The sequence below is a fragment of the Erpetoichthys calabaricus genome, chromosome 3 (assembly GCF_900747795.2).
Source record: "Erpetoichthys calabaricus chromosome 3, fErpCal1.3, whole genome shotgun sequence".
NCBI lineage: Eukaryota > Metazoa > Chordata > Cladistia > Polypteriformes > Polypteridae > Erpetoichthys > Erpetoichthys calabaricus.
The window spans coordinates 78,677,074-78,695,667 of record NC_041396.2 but is presented as its reverse complement, the minus strand read 5'-3'; the positions used below and the strand labels follow the sequence as shown (position 1 = coordinate 78,695,667).

The window sequence follows — 18,594 nt, the reverse complement described above, 5'->3', positions numbered from 1 at the left end:
GCATTTTGAACATGTGGATCATATGTTTAGCATGTAGACTGGTTGGGCAAACTCCCATGCACCCTCCAGGACCCTGCTAAGGGTATAGAGCTGGTCCACTGTTCCGCGACCAGGACGAAAACCACACTGTTCCTCCTGAATCCGAGGCTCGACTATCCGACGGACCCTCCTCTCCAGGACCCCTGAATAGACTTTTCCAGGGAGGCTGAGGAGTGTGATCCCTCTGTAGTTGGAACACACCCTCCGATCCCCCTTCTTAAAGAGGGGGACCACCACCCCGGTCTGCCAATCCAGAGGCACTGTCCCTAATGTCCATGCGATGTTGCAGAGGCGTGTCAGCCAAGACAGTCCTACAACATCCAGAGCCTTGAGGAACTCCGGGCGTATCTCATCCACCCCCCGGGGCCCTGCCACCAAGGAGTTTTTTGACCACCTCGGTGACCTCAGTCCCCAGAGATGGGGGAGCCCACCTCTGAGTCCCCAGGCTCTGCTTCCTCATTGGAAGGCATGTTAATGGGATTGAGGAGGTCTTCGAAGTATTCCCCCCACCGACCCACAACGTCCCGAGTCGAGGTCAGCAGCGCACCATCCCCACCATATACATGACCGAAAGAACGAGATCGCGAATACAAGTGGCTGAAATGAGTTTCCTCCGCAGGGTGTCTGGGCTTTCCCTTAAAGATAGGGTGAGAAGCTCAGTCATCCGGGAGGGGCTCAGAGTAGAGCCGCTGCTCCTCCGCATCGAGAGGAGTCAGATGAGGTGGCTCGGGCATCTGATCAGGATGCCTCCTGGACGCCTCCCTGGTGAGGTGTTCCGGGCACGTCCAACCGGGAGAAAGCCCCGGGGAAGACCCAGGACACGCTGGAGGGACTATGTCTCTCGACTGGCCTGGGAACGCCTTGGGATTCTCCCGGAAGAGCTAGAAGAAGTGGCCGGGGAGAGGGAAGTCTGGGCATCTCTGCTCAAGCTGCTGCCCCCGCGACCCGACCTCGGATAAGCGGGAGACAATGGATGGATGGATGGATGGATGGATGGATGGATGGATGATATGTTTTCAGTATGCTTAAAATCGACACAGAGCAGAACAAATATGTGAAGAGCCTGTTATTGCATCGGTGAAATGTTGGCTGTGGAGATAAGAGGATTTACACGGGCATGTCCTCATTATACATAGTAACACCCAACAATCCCCTTCTATTGTACTGATGACCTATAAAGATGTACTAAGTTTCAAAGAGAATTCATCAAGAGGAATTAGTTCTTTACAGGGCATGTCGCTTGTTTGAATAAGTTTTGATATTTGTGTTATATACATTTAGAATGATTCACATTTGTCAATTATAATTTGAATTGTTCACATTGTTATAAGATTACTCACATTTGTTTCATTTGTTTAAATTAGATTTTTAAATTTTTTTATACACATTGAGTTAATTGATGTACTGTATGTGTTTTTTCCTTTAAGTGGCATTTTCATTTATTTAGTTAAATGATGAGTTGATTCTGTTGGACATTTCTGCCAGTCTTTTTCATTTTTTTAAGATGTTGTATTTTGTTTTTTAGGATTGTGTATGGGAGATCCATAGTTTCATTGTGTAGAAACCTACGGAATACGCTTCCGTAGAAACCTTAGAAAGGACCCAGTGTAAAAATATTGCTTAAGTAGTAGTGTCATGGGCGGCACGGTGGTGCAGTGGGTAGCGCTGCTGCCTCGCAGTTGGGAGATCTGGGGACCTGGGTTCGCTTCCCGGGTCCTCCCTGCGTGGAGTTTGCATGTTCTCCCCGTGTCTGCGTGGGTTTCCTCCGGGCGATCCGGTTTCCTCCCACAGTCCAAAGACATGCAGGTTAGGTGGATTGGCGATTCTAAATTGGCCCTAGTGTGTGCTTGGTGTGTGGGTGTGTTTGTGTGTGTCCTGCGATGGGTTGGCACCCTGCCCAGGATTGGTTCCCTGCCTTGTGCCCTGTGTTGGCTGGGATTGGCTCCAGCAGACCCCCGTGACCCTGTGTTCAGATTCAGCGGGTTGGAAAATGGATGGATGGATAGTAGTGTCATAGTGCTCATATCATTATTACCACTAGGTGGTGTAGTTGGCTAGTCTGTCTGTTTTATTTGGCACTAGCGTTTGGGTCACAAGCACACTCACGCTTGCTCACATGGGGCTGATTTAAAGCTGCCTAGTAACCAAATATGCACATCTGTAGGAGTTATGGGTGAAAAACCCATGAAGACCCAGGATAAACAAGCTGTCTTTGTGAAAATCTTACGTTTAACTCCAGCCTGTCACAGCGGGCTCCATCACAAAGTGCTTAACAAGCAAAACACAATTAGACTGAAGGAGGTCTTCATGTGCTGTTGTTTGCCCAGGAGTGTCCTTCACAACTGCCATATTTACCATTGACACTTGTATGACATCAGTGATACTCCTGTCTTTGTTTTTCAAAAGGCACTCACCAAGTGGAAAAAGTTGTTTTTCAATTTGACATTTTCTTTATATGTGGGCAGAGATTAAATTTAGAAAAAAAAAAGAAAACAGGCATTAGAGTTCATCCCTATTAAGAGTTTGCAAAAATATTGTAGATCCTTTTCTTCTTTATTTTATTTTTTATCTCTGACATTTTGGTAAATGATATGACAATATATACTTTGATATATCTTAAAAAAAAAGAAATTTAATGAAACAACTAGTTCATACTCTCACTGAAACTTACACCAGCAAGTCTTGGAATGAAGCTGCTTGACTTCCTTTAAAATGGCTTTCACTTGTTTAGATTTCAGATGTAGTCAGACAAATACCCTATTCTGCTTTTTTCAGCACAGGATTACAGGAACTAAATCTGAATTGGACTTCAGTCCATCACACGGCTCATTCACACACACAACTGTGCTCCTGCATATCAAGCCTATTGAGATTTCTAATTAATCTAACTTCTCTGTCCTTGTGATGTGGAAGGAAAGTGATGTACCCTTTGAAAACTCAAACAGACACACAGAAAACAAACAGACTCCACACTGATGGTAATCTGATTATTTAGGCTCCTTTAATTTAACATAGCTAACCACTAGAACAACATTCTGTCCTACTTTAAATAGCTTAATTTGCAACATATTGTAGAGTCACAAGCACACAAGAAATTATGCTTGACCCACAAAATGACTTAAATCATAATAGTTAGACAAGCAGGAATAACTTTAGTTTCCTTTTTTATACAGTAGTACAATGCTACTAGACCTTATGCTATTGAAAACCTCTCTACACTTGTCCTTCACTTATGGTACTGCATGCCAAAATACAATAACACTGTGTTTGCATTCAAAATGATTTATTTCTTTTGTTATTTGAATATAAAAAGTTATGAATTCATTGCAAATCTTTATTTGTATTTGAGCACATCTGTGTATTGATATCATGAAACATGTGCTGACATCAAATTTCTATTCTTCATTTTCACTACCATCATAATTGACTCTATATTCCCCTTCATCAGAATGCCTTGAATCCCATAGTTACCACTGTTTATAAGGTATTGTATTTTAGTGCTTCTCCCCACCTTCTCTTCCACATCTATAACCTCAGGCAATTATACAGAGTAGAAAGATAAGAAGGAGTTAAGTTAAAACTTTAATAATGTATTAATTATAATATGAATAAAATAATAATAATGAAGCAATGTACATGTAAAAATTCTAGATGTGTAGTTTCAGGCGGCACACAGACTTGTAGTTACTCAGATGTCTCAGGTCAAGTCATCATTTCTAGTCAGCTTTCTTCAGGACAGGCCGCATGTCTGTCTTAATATGGCTACCGAGTTTTGCTCCTCATTGTTTTCTCTTCATGGCCATGGTGTGACAGACAGAGAGAGAGGGAGGGGTAAAGCAAACAACTTTATACATTCCTGTCCAAATCCTTAGACCAATAGGTGTCATGGTACAGAATGGCCTCATTTTCAAAACCAATCCCAAATAGCCATACGTCAGACCAATGGGTGCACACACACTGCATTTACACACTTACCTTCATGCAATGGATGCCATTTGTTTAGCTGAAGCTTGCCAGCTAGGTAGTTGTATGGCCTTCCAGCAGGGGTTGGTTTTTAAGAATGTCCTGAGAAACCAGTTTGAGGCATCGCCCTTAACCCTGCAATATATTTTACATCCTGAGTCAGTCCTAAAGACTCAGCGGTTGATTAGTTAGACATCAAAGGTTGTACTAAAATCATTTAAATTCATTTTCACCCACATCAAAAAACACTCAATACCACATAATAACAAAGTAAAAACAGGACTTTTTAAGTATACAAAACTGAAATTTCTCTTTAACACAAGTTTTCAGACCCTTTATATGATACTTAGTTGAGGAAACTTTGATAGAAATAACAACCTGGAGTCTTTTTGTGTATGACGTGATAAGCTTCACACACTTTGATTTGGGCATTTTCTGCCATTCTTCTCTGCAGATCTTGTCAAGCTCAATTAGGTTGAATGGGGTCTGATGGTGGACAACAGTTTTCTGGTTTCTTCAGAGATGCTCGAATGGGTTCAAGCCTGGGCTCTGATTGAGCCAATCAAGGACATTCACAGATTTGTCTTTAATTGTCTTTATTGCTGTCTTTGCTTTGTAGTTAAGGACATTGTCCTGTTGGGAGGTTATCCTTCAGTCCTTAACAAAAGGTTTTAGTTAAGGATATCTCTGTACTTTGCTCCATTAAGCTTTTCTTTGACCCCGCCTAGTCTCCGATTTCCTGAAAAACAACCCCACCGAAGGATGCTGCCACCATCATGCTTTACCATTGGAACAGTATTCCACAGGTGTACAGCGTTATCCGATTTCTTCAAGACATGACACTGAGAATTCAGGCGAAACAGTTCAGTCTTGGTTTCATCAGAACAGAGAATCTTGTTTCTCACAGTCTGAAAGTCCTTTAGGTGCCTTTTGAACAACTCCAAGCGGGCTTCCATGTGTCTTTTCCTTAGGAGAAACTTTTGTCTGGACACTCGTTTATAAAGCTTAGATCAATGATTTGTCACAGTAATGGTTGTCCTTGTGGAAGTTTCTTCCATCTCCATGCAGGTTTCCTAGAGCTCAGCCATAAGTGACCACTGGGTTCTTGGTCACCTACTCCCCACATTGCTAAGTTTGTCCAGGTTGCCAGTTCTAGAAAAAGTTATGGATGTTCCAAATTCTTTCCATATAAGAACTATGCTTTTGGCAAAGTTTTTTGTAGCCTTCTCCAGATCTGTGCCTTGACACAATCCTATCCCAAAACCCTGGAGGTAATTCCTTCAACTTTGTGGTTTTGATTTTGTTCTGATACAATGGATTGTCAACTCCAAGCCCTTCTATAGAGAGGTGTGTGCCTTTCCTAATCATGTCCAGTCACCTGAATTTACCACAGTTGGACTCCAAGCAAGATGTAGAGACATGTCAGAGATGATCAATAGAATTGGATGCACCTGATCCAAACTTCAATTGTCATAGCAAAGGGTTTGAATCATTGTTTTAATGTAATATTTTGCTTTTTTATTTTTAATACATTTTCACAAAATTATTAAATCCTTAAAAAAGTGGAGGGGTCAGAATACTTTCTGAAGGCACTGTATGTTGTGTTCTGGACCATGTGCCCTCTAAAGGTGAACAGGTGTTGCCACCTTTGGTGATCCCTCCTTGACTTCAGTCTGTCTGTAGTCTGGCATGCTTGCCAATATCTGAATCACCTTAGCATCCTAAGGAGCCTTACCTGTTTTTCACAGTGCTGCTTTGCCCCTCTCTTCCACTCATACTTTGATTGTCTGCTACTGCTCATCTGGGTCGCACAACACATATGCTGATCCTTTGCAGCCCCTGTATTTCCGCAGTGGTATTTGCAACACATTATCTTAAGTTAATTGGTTATGGCTAAACAAATGTATGACTGTAAGCAAGTAGGTGAAGCTTATGCCCATACATCTGTGAATATGCCTCATCGCCTCTGATCTTGTGAACTAAACACGTTTTGGTTCAGTCAACACTTGCATGGGAGACCATCTAAAAAGCCTGAGTCTTGCTAGTTAATTGTTATTGATTGATCTTTTTTCTTTTCAATTATAACTATTTCTTTTTCTTTCTTGTAAAGCAATTTGAGCTACATTTCCGTATGAAATGTATAATAAATAATGTATGTCTGAGGGTGACAACAACCTGTTGTCCCCTCCAGGCTTTAGGTGCCTTGCACTGAATGTTGCTGGGATTGCTCTTGGTGACAACACGTATGCCTATTTTGTATTGGCAATTTCAACATCTACTTTGGCAAATTCCCTGGGTGTATAGTTACAAATAAATGTTAAAAAATGTATCTAATTAAGATGAAATCACTTCAGGGTGTGATTTACGGACAGATTAAAAGAAGAGGTGCATCACATACTTCAGGGCCAGATTTTCTCCCACGGTATTTCTCCTAAGCTGCATTGCTGAGGTTTAGATTGTTCCAAATACTTTGCGCAAGCTCCAAACCTCAGATTAAACTCCCCACTACAGTCGCTGTGACGATTCTCAATATGACTCAACTGTCAGCTTCCTGGATTGAAGATCTTTCAACCTGACGTGATAAATAATTATTGATTAAAAAAATATCCTTTGCATGTTTTGGTTTGAGACGTAGTGGCATACATATGAAAGACTGGCATACAAGATGCACGTCCTATTGAAATGTTTCTGGATTTTCCTACAGCACTTTCTCCAAGGTAAGATTTAAACTTCACAAAAATGCTGAGTGCAGGTATCCCACTGGTTGCTTTGAACCATTATATAAAAGGCAAGGTAAATGTCAATAATCTTTATAACTTGAAGTTGTAACTTTATTAAATGATAGGGCTTTGCCTGTCAGACTTTACATTATGTACAATATGAGCTTTTTGAAATTACTGTTCATTTAAGTGAAAAGGTAAAGCTTTACCTGTTAAGTCATGATTCCTTAAGTTTGTTTTTCAAATAAACTGAAGAAATGTGCTCCATAGTTTGATAAAATTTATATAGCAATTAAAGTTTAAATAACAATGAGTATGGTAAGCAGTTCTAAAGAAGTAAATTGGTAATACCTCCCACAGTATTATGTGAGATGTTCTGTAATGCCTTTATCTGTATCTGTGTAGGGGTGAGTGACAGTTTCAGATTTAATGTCTCTACAAATGCCAAACTTAAGAAATCACAACCATAGTTATACTTTCCATGGAAATTAATCTCATTTGAAACAGATCAGAGTTTGTAATTGGTTTCTATGTAGATTTTACTAACCATTGTGATAGGAGAGGGCCCCTATGATGGCCCTCCGCACTCAGAATAATCACACAAGAGGATACAAAATATCTGCAGTGAGGTTGAAGTTAACACAAAGAAAACACAAAGTGATTAGGTTGAACTGAACACGTTTTCAGCCTATCTGGTCCTGCCTTAAATACTGAACTTCTGTCTTGTATCCTTAGTTAACATTCCTCCCATCACTTTGTTAAATCTGAACCTCAACCAAACTCTAGTTGAGCATTCATCCCAGTCTCTTCTCAACTCTGCACTCCAGGTTTAAAGTCCTTGCCAAGGTCACTTCCAACCAAGCCTCTGAATCAGGTCTATTTCATCCAGGAACATCAGGCTAAATCTCTTGTCTCCTTGCAACTCTGAATCTTCTATTTGTCTTAAAGTGCCAGATATCCAAGACAGCACGCCAGCTGTCTGCACTCATTGATTGATTTCATGGTCACACGTGTTTTCTGCTGGGACACTGTACAATCTAAGAGCCACCAGCTTTGGTGTTGTCAACTTTGGTGTTCGCTCCTAGGCTTGACTTTCAACAATGAAAGAGTCAGTCATGCTTACCAGTATTTTGGATGCCCTGATGTCCTTGGAGGGAAGGGGGTGGTGGAGCATTACAGATATTTGGTTACTAAAATAACTGAAATGAGAGCCTATACGGATACATCAGAATGAAAAATATAATGATTTTTTTTCTCCTAATGATCACATGATCATTGATTACAATGCCAAAGAAGGGGCATCAGTTATCTCAAAATCTTGAATATTGTAATCGGTTCAGTTAGCCAATAAAAGGTGTCATTTTGCTTGACTTCTCATTGCATCCTCTGTGATAAATATTGTGTGTAGTTCTTTTTTTGCTTATGATAGTGAAGGTTAGTTACAGTGTAGTGGGGGAGCAGCAACAGCTCATCGTAACTGCTCTGGACACTTATACACATATCCTACACTTATACACACATCCCTGAAAGTTTACAGTTTATATTCACAACCAGCCCAATGTGTACATTTTTAGGCTATGGGAAAACAAAAAAAATAATGCAAGAAAACTCCAGAAAATGGGAGAATATGAGGACAGTTTGCAGCTCAAGAATTAAATTTGACTGTCTCTGTTATATAGATCCATTCATGTATGTATGTCTGTGCAGTATGTTTGTGAGTATTGTATGTGTGTGTATACATATATAAATATATATATATTTTATTTATATATATATATATATATATAAATGAATACTTTTTAAACTTTTTTTCAACATTATCACTTATGCCAGTAATGCTGCATTAATGTTGAACATTCAGAACTTTTTAATGTTGAACTTTTCGGAACCTGCATCACATTGCTTTGAATATTTATAGCTGTGCCAAATCCTTGCGGACTATGCTTTTTCCAGGTGCAGGGACAAGTTGGCAGGAATGCTTGATCCTCTTCTAATAAAGAAAGTGAGGCCAGGGTGGGAATGTCAGAAGTGGAAAGTTCTCCTGTTCAGTAAAGGAACATACATAGCTTTGCCCCTCAGACAGAGCAGGCAATTAAGAAGATGCCATGGAGATGTGTCCTCATGCGGTTAACTGACAGTGTGGGGCTGCAAGGGCACCAGGGGCCATTAGATAAATTTCTAGTTGAGCAAAGATAGGATAGTCTCTTACTCTTGAAATGACTCCACAACTGCAGTCAGAGCCCCCTTAAGTGTTCAGTTGGAAGGTGAGTTGAGATTAATGTTTTATGGCAAGAGGAAGAGAGAGCACAATCTGAAGGGAGAAAAGCTGAATCACGTTTATTATCTCAATGCAATGGCATCGCTCAAGGGGTGAGATACATTGTGCCGCAAGTGACCAGTCAGTTCATGGTGGAGAACTGTTGAATGCAGGAAAAAGGGGCAAGCTTAAGCCTTACATAATGTTCCTATTTCATGCCTTCACAGTGTATTCTGGGTCAGTTTTGAACCAGACCAAGAATTCCCTCATAATTAATGTCTGTAGCAAATTTCGAATTACTGATCTATTTAGAATGCATAAAGAGCCTGTCTGTCATTAATAAATGAAGAATTAATCCTTAATTAACATTCAGAAAGAGTGTATTTTTTAGGTTTTACAATATTCGGTTTTGGAGAAAAACATCTATTATCACATAATAGTATGTCTTGTTTTACCCAAAAAACTGCCATAATGATTTAAATATATTTTAATGAAAGTGAAAATGGCAAGAATATTCTGGAACTGTTGGGATTTATTATATAACCATGTATAACCATTGCAACCATTAAACACTTTCCTCACTGCTATATCATAAAAAATTCTCATAACAAGCAAGTCAAGTCAAGATGGGGAGCATGCACTGGTACAGTGCGTTGCCGCACCCACCACACGACGAAACAACTCAGGATCCTGGTTGGCAACCCCCAAGGCAGACACGCGGCCCAGTCCCACCCTCCGGAAATGACCCTCTATTTCTATAACTACCATCTATAATTATTATTAATTCATCGTTAATTACTACATAAAAATTGCTTATTGCAAACTAGTCTGTGCATTCAAAGCAGTGGTGGGAAACCATGCATGTATGGGACTTGCACATGTGTTTCTCACATGTGTAGCACATTGTCCCTGTTTTGAAGTCCTTCTTGAAGAGCAGAAGTTGCATCTCCTTCTTTTCTATCCGTTTTGTGTTGGCTTCTTGTGTGATTTGTTGATCAGGGCCAGGCAGAGATTGCTGCTCTGCCCTTACTAGTGCTGCTGAAGCTGCTGTGAGAGGAAGGTGGAGTCACTTTTGCATGTAAGGAGACACAATGGCCTTTCCAAACTGCCTCAAAAAAGATCTTCCTCCAGTTCCTCTTGCTTGCTCTCCAGGTGGGATACAGCTCACTCCATATGACAAAGTCATTGTATGTCGATATGTCAGTGATATTGTGGAATAGCACGGTGGTTCTCTTTTTGCAGTTGTATGTGCCTGTTACTTTGTTGATTGTCCACTAGTGCTTTGTTGGCATTGTAGTCAAGGATGATGGCTGGTTTTCTGTCCTCCTGAGTGCTGACCTCTGCAGCTTTATGTAATGTGCTCACAAGAATGTCATTAATGTTCTTCTTTTGCACATATCAAACAGATGCGGTATCATGGGAGAAAGCTAACTTAGAAAAAAGACCTCTCTCCCTTTTTTTGTAATCGGAGATGGTGGCATCTTAGACTTATTCCGCCTCACAGTGGCAACCAAAGTTTTTCTTTTTCTGGATTGCCTGACCAAGCTCATGAAAGTTGAAGAAGTTGTCACACGACACGTTGTGTCCTCTTAACCCTTCTGTCATCTCTAAAATAACACGCGTGCCTTGTTTTCTCTCCAGGCCTCCCCCAGTTGCCTTCCCAGTATATACTTGCATATTCCAAGCATGTCTTGAATGTGAATGTGTATAATGAAGCAGTGATTAATTAATCTAACAATAAAAGGCAATTCTTACCTTTGACTAGGATCGGGGCTTTCGTCCACTGTGACCTCAGACCAGTGTTGTACATGAGAGACAGCCATTCCACCCACTTGTCCCAGACATCTCTGATTGCTGCCATTTTGTCAGTGACACACTGCACAATTCTTGTCTAACGATAGTCAAATCTGAGCACTGACGATATGGTACAGAACATTTCCATGGACATGGTGGCACGAAATATTGGTCTTCCCATCTCAGCATTCTACAAACTAGAAGCAGCCTCACCATGGGACCTGTACATGCCAGTCAGTATTAGAAGGCTCATGTAGGCATGTAGGTCAGTCACATCCTTGGTCTTCCATTCTTGACCATACCACTTAATCCCCTCCATGCTTGTCGTTTTCAATGACCATTTTTTCAGTGGCTGAAGGTATGAAGAGCCGGAATGTTGACAAAATATTGAATGCATGAGCAGTAGTCAGTCTTGTGGGTCCTGGAAGTGGAAGTAAGAACCAACTGATAGCGTTGTTTTTTGATATAACTGTCCCTTGCTGCCTCAAAGTCATCTTCACCCTTTCCCTCAGAGTCTTCCTTATTAGAGGGGCTGTAATCAGAGTTTTCCTCCATGTCATCTTCCTGCTCTGAAACATCTACCTCCAAATCACTATGTTTAATTATCACCTTGGAAGATCAGATCAAGGGCCTCTTGCACAGTAAGTCTTGCTGCCAAAACTTCAGTCACTGATATGGCAGCTTACGAGCCTTATGATCCCCAAACCCCAACTCCTCTTTTGATCTCTGTTTTAATCTCATTTAGCTCAGTATAAACATATTCTAATTTATTTATTTTTAGATTATTTTGTTACATTGCAGGTGCTTGTGCTTACAGGTGCAGACCTCGTGTCTGTGCCAAGGCACCGTCTGACGTCTGTATGACCTATATTCCTTATATGATCACTTCTATGCTGTTTTACTAATTCACTGTTTCAAAATATCCTTTTGATCCTTCAAAGAGCAACAGGGGCCCCTCTCTTTAGGAACCGGGGCAAAAAACAGTATAAAACAATAAAATATTTTCATTTTTGTGTATTTTGGATCACTTTAGGAAAAGACAGCAAATTTCAGGCTAAAAGAATAACAATTTAGGGTATTTGTACTGCTGTCAAATGTCAAAACAGGTCAAATTTGACCCAAAAAGAATGTAAAGGTTAAGGATCTGAGTGAAATTAACAAGGGCCAAATTGTAATGTCAGACTGACCCTGACGACTGGGTCAGAGCATCTCCAAAATGGCAGGTCTTGAGGAGTGTTCTTGGTATGCCAGTGGTTAGTGCCTACCAAAAATGTTCCAAGGAAGGACAATTGCTGAACCAATGACAGGGTCATGGATGCTGTTGGTTTATTGATGTGCATGCCTAGCTGGTATGATCACACAGAAGGGCTACTGTGCACGAATTGCTGAAAAACCTAATGCTGGCCATGAGAGAAAGTTTCAGAACACATAATGCATGACAGTTTGCTGCATATTTGGCCGCATAGCTGTAGACCAGTCAGAGTGCCCTTGATGATCCTGTCTACTTTGAAAAGCACTTACAAGGGTCACATAAGTGTTAAAACTGGACCATTTTGCAATGGAAGAAGGTGGCCTGGTCTGCTGAATCATGTTTTCTTTTACATCATGTGGATGGCCAGGTGCATGTGTGTTGATTACTTGGGGAAGAGATGGCAGCAGGATTCACTATTGGAAGAAGGCAAGCCAGTGGAGGTAGTGTAATGCTCTGGCCAATGTTCTACTGAGAAGCCTTGGATCCTGGCATTTATGTGACATGCACCTATGTAAAGATTGTTGAAGACCACATACACCCTTTCTTGGTATACCCTAACAGCAGCGGCCTTTTTCAACAGGATAATGCACCCTACCACACTGTGTTCAGGAATGGTTTGAGGAACATGACAATGAGTTCAAGGCATTAAATTTTCCCCCAGATTCCCTAGATCTCTATCTGATGAGCATATATGGGATGTGTTGGAAAAACAAGGCAAATCCATGGAGGCCACACCTTGCAGCTTACAAGACTTAAAGGATCTGCTGCTAACGTCTTGGTCCCAGATAGCAAAGGACACCTTCAGAGGTCTTGTGGAGTCCATGCCTTGATGGGCCAGAGCTGTTTTGGCTGCATGAAGGGGACCCACTGTTGTGGCTGATTGGTGTGTGTAAATAAAAACAGGGTGATATGGTATCCCCACTTTAGTTAGTACTATAGTGTCACAACTCTGGTAGTACTAGTAGTAGCCATAGTAGTAGTATTGGTCATGATGCAAGATGTCTCCTCTCTTCCTCACCATAGAAGGTTTGGGCTGAATTTCTGCTGGGAATAGCCCTCTGTGTACCTATTTTCCCAATTTCTATGTGGGCTTTCTCTGGGTACTCCATTTCTTCTCCCATAATCAAAAAAATGTAAAAGTTAAGCCTGTGGAGCTTTACATGACTTCTAATTGGAGGGGATGTCAAACTTGATGACTGCAGCTGATGATCTTCTTGCTTGAGGATTAAATGATTAGAAATCACTGAGGATGAGAAACTGGATGGCCTCATGATGACTTATTATCAAAATATTGAGAGCTCGCCCATTTTCTAACAACCAATGACATGCTGCCTGGCTGATCTAGTGCTGTACAAATGCTTTCCAGGTATAATGGGTTCAGCCACAATCTCAGCCTTTTTTGCTTTTTTCCATTCAGTCGTGGTATGTAAAACACGTTACACTAAACAGACGAGCCTCTTTTTTGTCTGTTGGATCCAAAATGCCCGCATTGCTTATCCCTTGTCACATTACATTACAGTACTTCAGGCTGAGTGCTCATTGGTTATCAGCTCTCGCATACAAGAAAGCGTTTCCCTATGACTTAAGTGAAAATTAAAAAATTAAACTTGTTTGATTTAATTGAGGCAAGTCACAGGCTTGTTGAACCGAGTCACAGAGAATGTCAGGCTACACGACGGGTGGTCACTGGAATGCACGGTGACTCCTCCCAACTCTCTAAGATTATATAAATGAAGCTTACAAAAGAAAATTCAATGGAAAAATAATTTTTGTCACATGACCTTTAGCTGTTAACTCTACATTGGCTCCTTAAGAATGAGTGAGTGTGGATGTGTGTGTGAATGAGCTCTTTGATGGTCGAATCATGCTTTGCACCTAGTTTTGCTGCCCTTCAATCCTAAACTGGAATAAATTGATTTAAGATGATGACTCAGGCACCACCGAGAGTGGCAGCCTTTTCAGCAGCTCCGTGTACGACTTTATTTTTCTACCTTTTATTTTTCTCTTTATTATTTTTTATTGATCACTCCTATCACTTTCTTTTATGTAGATTCGTTCCCTGGACACTTTTACAATGCGGACATTGTGAATTTCCCCTTGGGATTAATAAAGTATCTATCTATCTATCTATCTATCTATCTATCTATCTATCTATCTATCTATCTATCTATCTATCTATCTATCTATCTATCTATCTAATAATAGATTTATGTATATCTTTTGTACCAAATACAGCAGTGGAGTTTTAGTTTAATTGGATTACCCATAATGGTAATCAATAACCCTTAAACACACTAATGTCAGATTCTGTCTTGAGGTGAGATGTGGTTGAACTGTCACATCTTTCTTAAAATTTTCCTTAAACTAAATATGGACACTTTTCTGTGGCCCAGAAAGGTAAATGGCCAAAAATGTAAATTGGTGGCTCACACACAATAAGGGGGAAGTCTGCATTAAAAGGTAATATGAGCAAAATACTGGGGAGGGGGTGGCTTGCAAAATGCAAACAGGAATTCCGAAAAGGTCAGTAAATGAACTGCTTCTAAGTAACAACTCCAGTTATGCAGTCCTCAATGAATATGAGATGTGATTCCCAGAACTGCTCTCTCCAAAGTGCGCATGAAGGTCACAAAACACTGCATGTTCCCATAATTGACTTTCTTAATCATCAAAGCATTTATTGCAAAAAGCTGTAGAGAAAAGCCAAGCAAAATGACACCTTTTATTGGCTAACTAGAAAGGTGTCATTTTGCTTGGCTTTTCTCTACATTCATAATGGCTAACACGGTACAACACCCTAGTATTGCAAAAAAGCTGTAAATGTTTTTTGTTTTTTTTATAAAGGACTACTTTTTTTAGTTCACTTTCTTTTTTTGGATGCTTACCAGATGATAGATTTTTGGGGTTGGTGATAGGTAAGATTCAAATACAAATTCTTGTGTAGCCCTGAATCACTTTGGTAAGCACAAGAATGCCCATCACTAAGAAACAGCATTAATAACAAAACACAAATTCTGGTAGAATTGTACAAACAAGTCAATTTAAGTATAGTGAGCTTACTGAACGGGAACTCATAGCCAAATATCCGAACACTTAACTGAAAGAAAGGACTTTCTTTGGCTTGGATGATTAAGGTGGTTATTGTTGCATTCTGCCCTGGATTGCCAGGGATTTGTAGATATTGCAGTGTTGGGGAACTTTACTTTTAAAAGTAACTTAGTTCCATTACTTATTACTTACAAAAAAAGTAACTAAATATGTTACACAGTTACTTGTCATGAAATGTAATGTATTAGAAACAGTGCATTACGTTTTTTCTTTTGTGTGAAAAACTGCATCTGTTTGTAAATCCTAAGCCTATGTTCTTTCACAAAATTGACTAGATTTCTCGCACTAAGAAATATAGGTTAAATATATTTTTTAAATAAATAGGAACACCAAAATGTCACCAGGGAAAAGCAGGACATCTGCTCACCTCCTATACACAGGATCTGGTTTGTAATTTAAGACAATTATGTCAATTCACAGTTTCATTCTTTATAGGCGTTGTTACACTGAAGGTGAATTCCACCAAATGCTTTTTTCCAACTACACTACAGCATTGCATGCTGTGGTAAAAATTAATGTGGTTTACCGCAGATTCTCATTATGTTTGCTGCAGAAGTTTCCAAATATAGGAAAATATGAAACAACTATTAAATGCATGTCCACACATTTACATAGATAGATAGATAGATAGATAGATAGATAGATAGATAGATAGATAGATAGATAGATAGATAGATAGATAGATAGATAGATAGATAGATAGATAGATAGATAGATAGATAGATAGATAGATAGATAGATAGTTTGACTTTTTACAGAAGCTCTTTAAATAAATAAATACATAAATAGGTAGACAAGTAAATAAATATACACACACACACTTTGATCTGAACACACACTGGAATTACTATAAAGCAAGAAAAATTCAAAAGAAAGAAATGATACATTCTGACTTGACTGTCAAAGTCACAGTGAGGCCTTATGCAGACATATTGCTGTTGGTATAAAGGAGCCCCAATACCGTTTCTCGACTCTCTTCTTCTGAATGATTTGTTGGCTGAAAGTCCTCAGTGTTAGTGTGTTAGAGAGAGGATGTGTAGCATTGTTTATAATGGCACTCAGTTTTATTTTAACCCTCTCTTCCACTACTAACTCCATGGAGTCCAGATATGTAATTGAGATATTTAACATAATATACAGTAACATAATAATTCATATGCCATTGCCCTGTTTCCATATAAAAGGCATGATAACAAATAAAAATACATAACTAAGATAAGACGTTTCATTACAGAATCACAAGTTAATGAGAATTGTGCAGCTCGTAAAGATTAATTCAGGAATCGCATGACCCAGAATCATTCAGCAGATTCTCAGGTAGTGACTTCTGCACAAATCAAATGAGATTCATGAGTCAGGCAATTCTTTCACAAGCACTTTAAAAATCTATCAGTGGCAGCGAAACAAAAGACAATGACAATGCCACACAGGACACGCATGTGCTTTAGCTTCCCTGTCAATTTCCACTGAACCAATTAGTTAATGCTCACAAATCGGTTCATATGATTCACTGAAAAGACTCAGTCAAAAAGAACAAATCTTACATGAATCGCTCATCACTAATGCTTACTTCTGAAGGGAGCATCTATCTATCTATCTATCTATCTATCTATCTATCTATCTATCTATCTATCTATCTATCTATCTATCTATCTATCTATCTATCTATCTATCTATCTATCTATCTTTCTGCCAATTTTAGGAAAAACTGTGTTTCCCTTTTTAATTTCATCAATGATGCACAAGGGCTATCAAAATATATTATGAACCCAAAACGAAGATACTGCACGTGCTGTTTTGTGCGATATGCGTATTGCTTCATCCCTCATATACATACAGCATGTATGCAAAGTTCATTGCAAAAGTACCTGCACCCTTCACCAATAAAACTGATTTTTTTAAATCTTAACAAGTCTTTAAAATATGAATACTTTTACAAACATATTAACATATTATGCAAGCAAATTGGCATTTTACATAGTCCAAACTATGCAGTCTTTATCAGTGTTTAATCAAGTTATTTTATTAACAATATTTGGACTTCATATTACCATATAAGGAAAATAAGGATCAAAAATTAAATTGATGAGTCAAAACTGCAAGGAGCATTTTTTCTTGCATAAAAGTATTAATTTATACTATATCACAGCAGAAATGCAAGTCATCCAGTACCTAAACAATAAAATTAGATATACTGTAAACAAGACTGAAGAACCATCTCTGATTTGCATTGTTAATTTTCAGACTTCATATTATTTAATGTATTTGTTTTCATTGTTTATGCATGTAGAGTTCATGGTTCTGAAGAACAACATGGGCATGCACCATCTTGGTTTCCGTTTTTATGGTGCCCATTGACAAAGAGATAGACAGCCATCACAGCATTGCTGCTGGCATGTAACACAAAAATAGTTCAGTTACACAGATAAAAAGGACCCACTCCGCCATCTTCATTTTCATCAATATCTATACTGCAAAAAATACATATGCAATAACATAACGAGATAAAAAAAACCTTGAAATGGGGGTTGTTTTACTTTTATTTGCCAAAATCTGCCAATAGGGTAAGCAAAATGTACTTGACCAGATTTCCTAAAGTAAACTAAATAGTCATAAGTGCACATTTTCTGAGAAGCCAATAATTCTTACAATGAGGAAAGCAAGATTTAATGGCATAATATAAAAACTTTTCACTTGCTTAGATTTCATTTTTATTCAGTGTAAACATTGTTTCCTTAGGAATAAAGCTGGGCTATGTCATATTTCTTTTACCAGATGTAAAAAGAGACAGGTTTTTCTTTTTCTACAAAGTTTCAGGTAGTGGGAGCATAGAAACAGGTGTAAGATGTACATCAGGTAATTTGTGTTTTCTCTTAATTACAATAATGTTCTGTATATTGATAAGCTCTTATTTATCACTGAGCTGGTGAGTTGTGACATGTTTGCATGTTGATTAATATACTGCAGGAAAACACTTGTCTGTACACATGACAATACTACTCTATATAATTAAAATGTTATTTCTACTACTAATACTACTACTACTACTACTCTAATTTTACTGAATACCAGAACATTTCTCTGTTGTATATTTACTTCAATGCAATGAAATTCACAATTATTTTTAATGAGACATTGTTTTACACTAGAAAAAAATCTTTAAAAGTAAATAAAAGGAAATATTGGACATAGGACTGAATATATTTATAAGGCACTGTGTATGTGTAACACCTGTAATCACCAGCAGGTGGCAGTTTCAAGTAGCTCAAGAATGAATACAATTAGTTTTAATAATATCATTGGTGTTCCTCCAGCCACTAGACAACAATATCATGAAGTTTCATAAAGATGCTGGTAAGGAGAACATGCAGAAGCACCTGGTGCTACCGGAGGAGTCCTTTTAATATGTCCATTGGGCAGTGATTGGGGAACTTGGAAGTGTTTGCCATGAGGTACCTGGA

At 39.0% G+C, this 18,594-nt stretch overlaps 1 protein-coding gene across 1 annotated transcript in view; it reads left to right on the top strand.

The window, feature by feature from the left end:
* Positions 1-6,552: 6,552 nt before the first annotated feature.
* LOC114648120 (tyrosine-protein phosphatase non-receptor type substrate 1-like) overlaps positions 6,553-18,594 on the top strand; it is a 30,436-nt gene continuing 18,394 nt past the window's right edge. The window contains exon 1 of the mRNA XM_028796954.2: positions 6,553-6,719. Coding sequence (XP_028652787.2) covers positions 6,668-6,719 — 52 coding nt within the window. The 5' untranslated portion in view covers positions 6,553-6,667. The remainder of the gene's footprint in view (positions 6,720-18,594) is intronic.